A 1,085-nucleotide genomic window follows, 5' to 3' on the forward strand; every position below is an offset into this window, starting at 1 on the left:
GCCTGTGAGCCTGGGCCCCTGGTCACAGGACCCAAGGTAGACCCGGCCTCCAGTTAGCACAGGGAGCAGCCCACCCTGTCTCTGCCTGTCGAGGCCCCTTCGCCCTCTCCCTCACCGAGTGTCAGGCAGAGGAGGAGGAGTTGGGGACTCTGAGCAGGTACGGGTGGGGGTGGGGGTCTCAGTCCCGTCCCGCCATCTGCCAGCCCCAAGCCCTCGGCCACTGCACCGACCGTGGGCAGTGGAGTCCTGGGCTGGGCTGGAGGGAAGGAGCGTCCAGGGCAGGGGCCAGCAGACCGTCCACCCTGCAGCCCTGGGCGGGTCCACATGGCCAGGCCTCGGGGCCCACCGTGGGCCTGGTTCAGGCTGGCGGCCTCTCTGCAGAACGGGGTCATGTCGGGGCTGATGCAGATGCTGCTGCTGAAGGTGTCGGCCCACATCACGGAGCAGCTGGGCATGGCGCCCGGCGGCGAGTTCCGCGAGGCCTTCAAGGAGGTGGGCCTGGCTCGGCGGGGGGGCTCGGGACGGGGCCCCCCGGGGGCTGCGGCGTCCCCAGCCAACCCCAGCCTCTGCCCAGGCCAGCAAGGTGCCCTTCTGCAAGTTCCACCTGGGAGACCGGCCCATCCCCGTCACCTTCAAGAGGGCCATCGCCGCGCTGTCCTTCTGGCAGAAGGTCAAGCTGGCCTGGGGCCTGTGCTTCCTGTCGGACCCCATCAGGTAGGGCCCCCCGGCCTCCTGCCCAGCCCGGCAGGGATGGTGGCCCGTATCCCTGGGCGACCCCCAAAATGACAAGGGGTCTGCACGGCCCCTCGTCCTGTGGCTGAGCCTCAGACAGCCTCCCAGCCCTTCCTCGGCCATGATCCCCAGCAAAGGGGCCCGGCCCCACCCTGGCTGGGCAGCCCAGCCTCCTGCTGGCCCCGGGCGGGCTGGCAGCTCCCCTCTCCCCCAGCAAGGACGACGTGGAGCGGTGCAAGCAGAAGGACCTGCTGGAGCAGATGATGGCGGAGATGATCGGCGAGTTCCCCGACCTGCACCGCACCATCGTCTCCGAGCGTGACGTGTACCTGACCTACATGCTGCGGCAGGCC

The 1,085-nt window shown here is 70.0% G+C and overlaps 1 protein-coding gene across 1 annotated transcript in view; it reads left to right on the forward strand.

The window, feature by feature from the left end:
- Positions 1-1,085, forward strand: part of TRABD (TraB domain containing) — an 11,651-nt gene that overhangs the window by 1,876 nt on the left and 8,690 nt on the right. Inside the window, exons 4-7 of the mRNA XM_014549180.1 lie at positions 94-157; positions 363-492; positions 575-714; positions 947-1,082. Of these exons, the coding sequence (XP_014404666.1) occupies positions 94-157; positions 363-492; positions 575-714; positions 947-1,082 (470 nt within the window). The remainder of the gene's footprint in view (positions 1-93; positions 158-362; positions 493-574; positions 715-946; positions 1,083-1,085) is intronic.

The sequence above is a fragment of the Myotis brandtii genome, unplaced genomic scaffold (assembly GCF_000412655.1).
Source record: "Myotis brandtii unplaced genomic scaffold, ASM41265v1 scaffold537, whole genome shotgun sequence".
Lineage (NCBI taxonomy): Eukaryota > Metazoa > Chordata > Mammalia > Chiroptera > Vespertilionidae > Myotis > Myotis brandtii.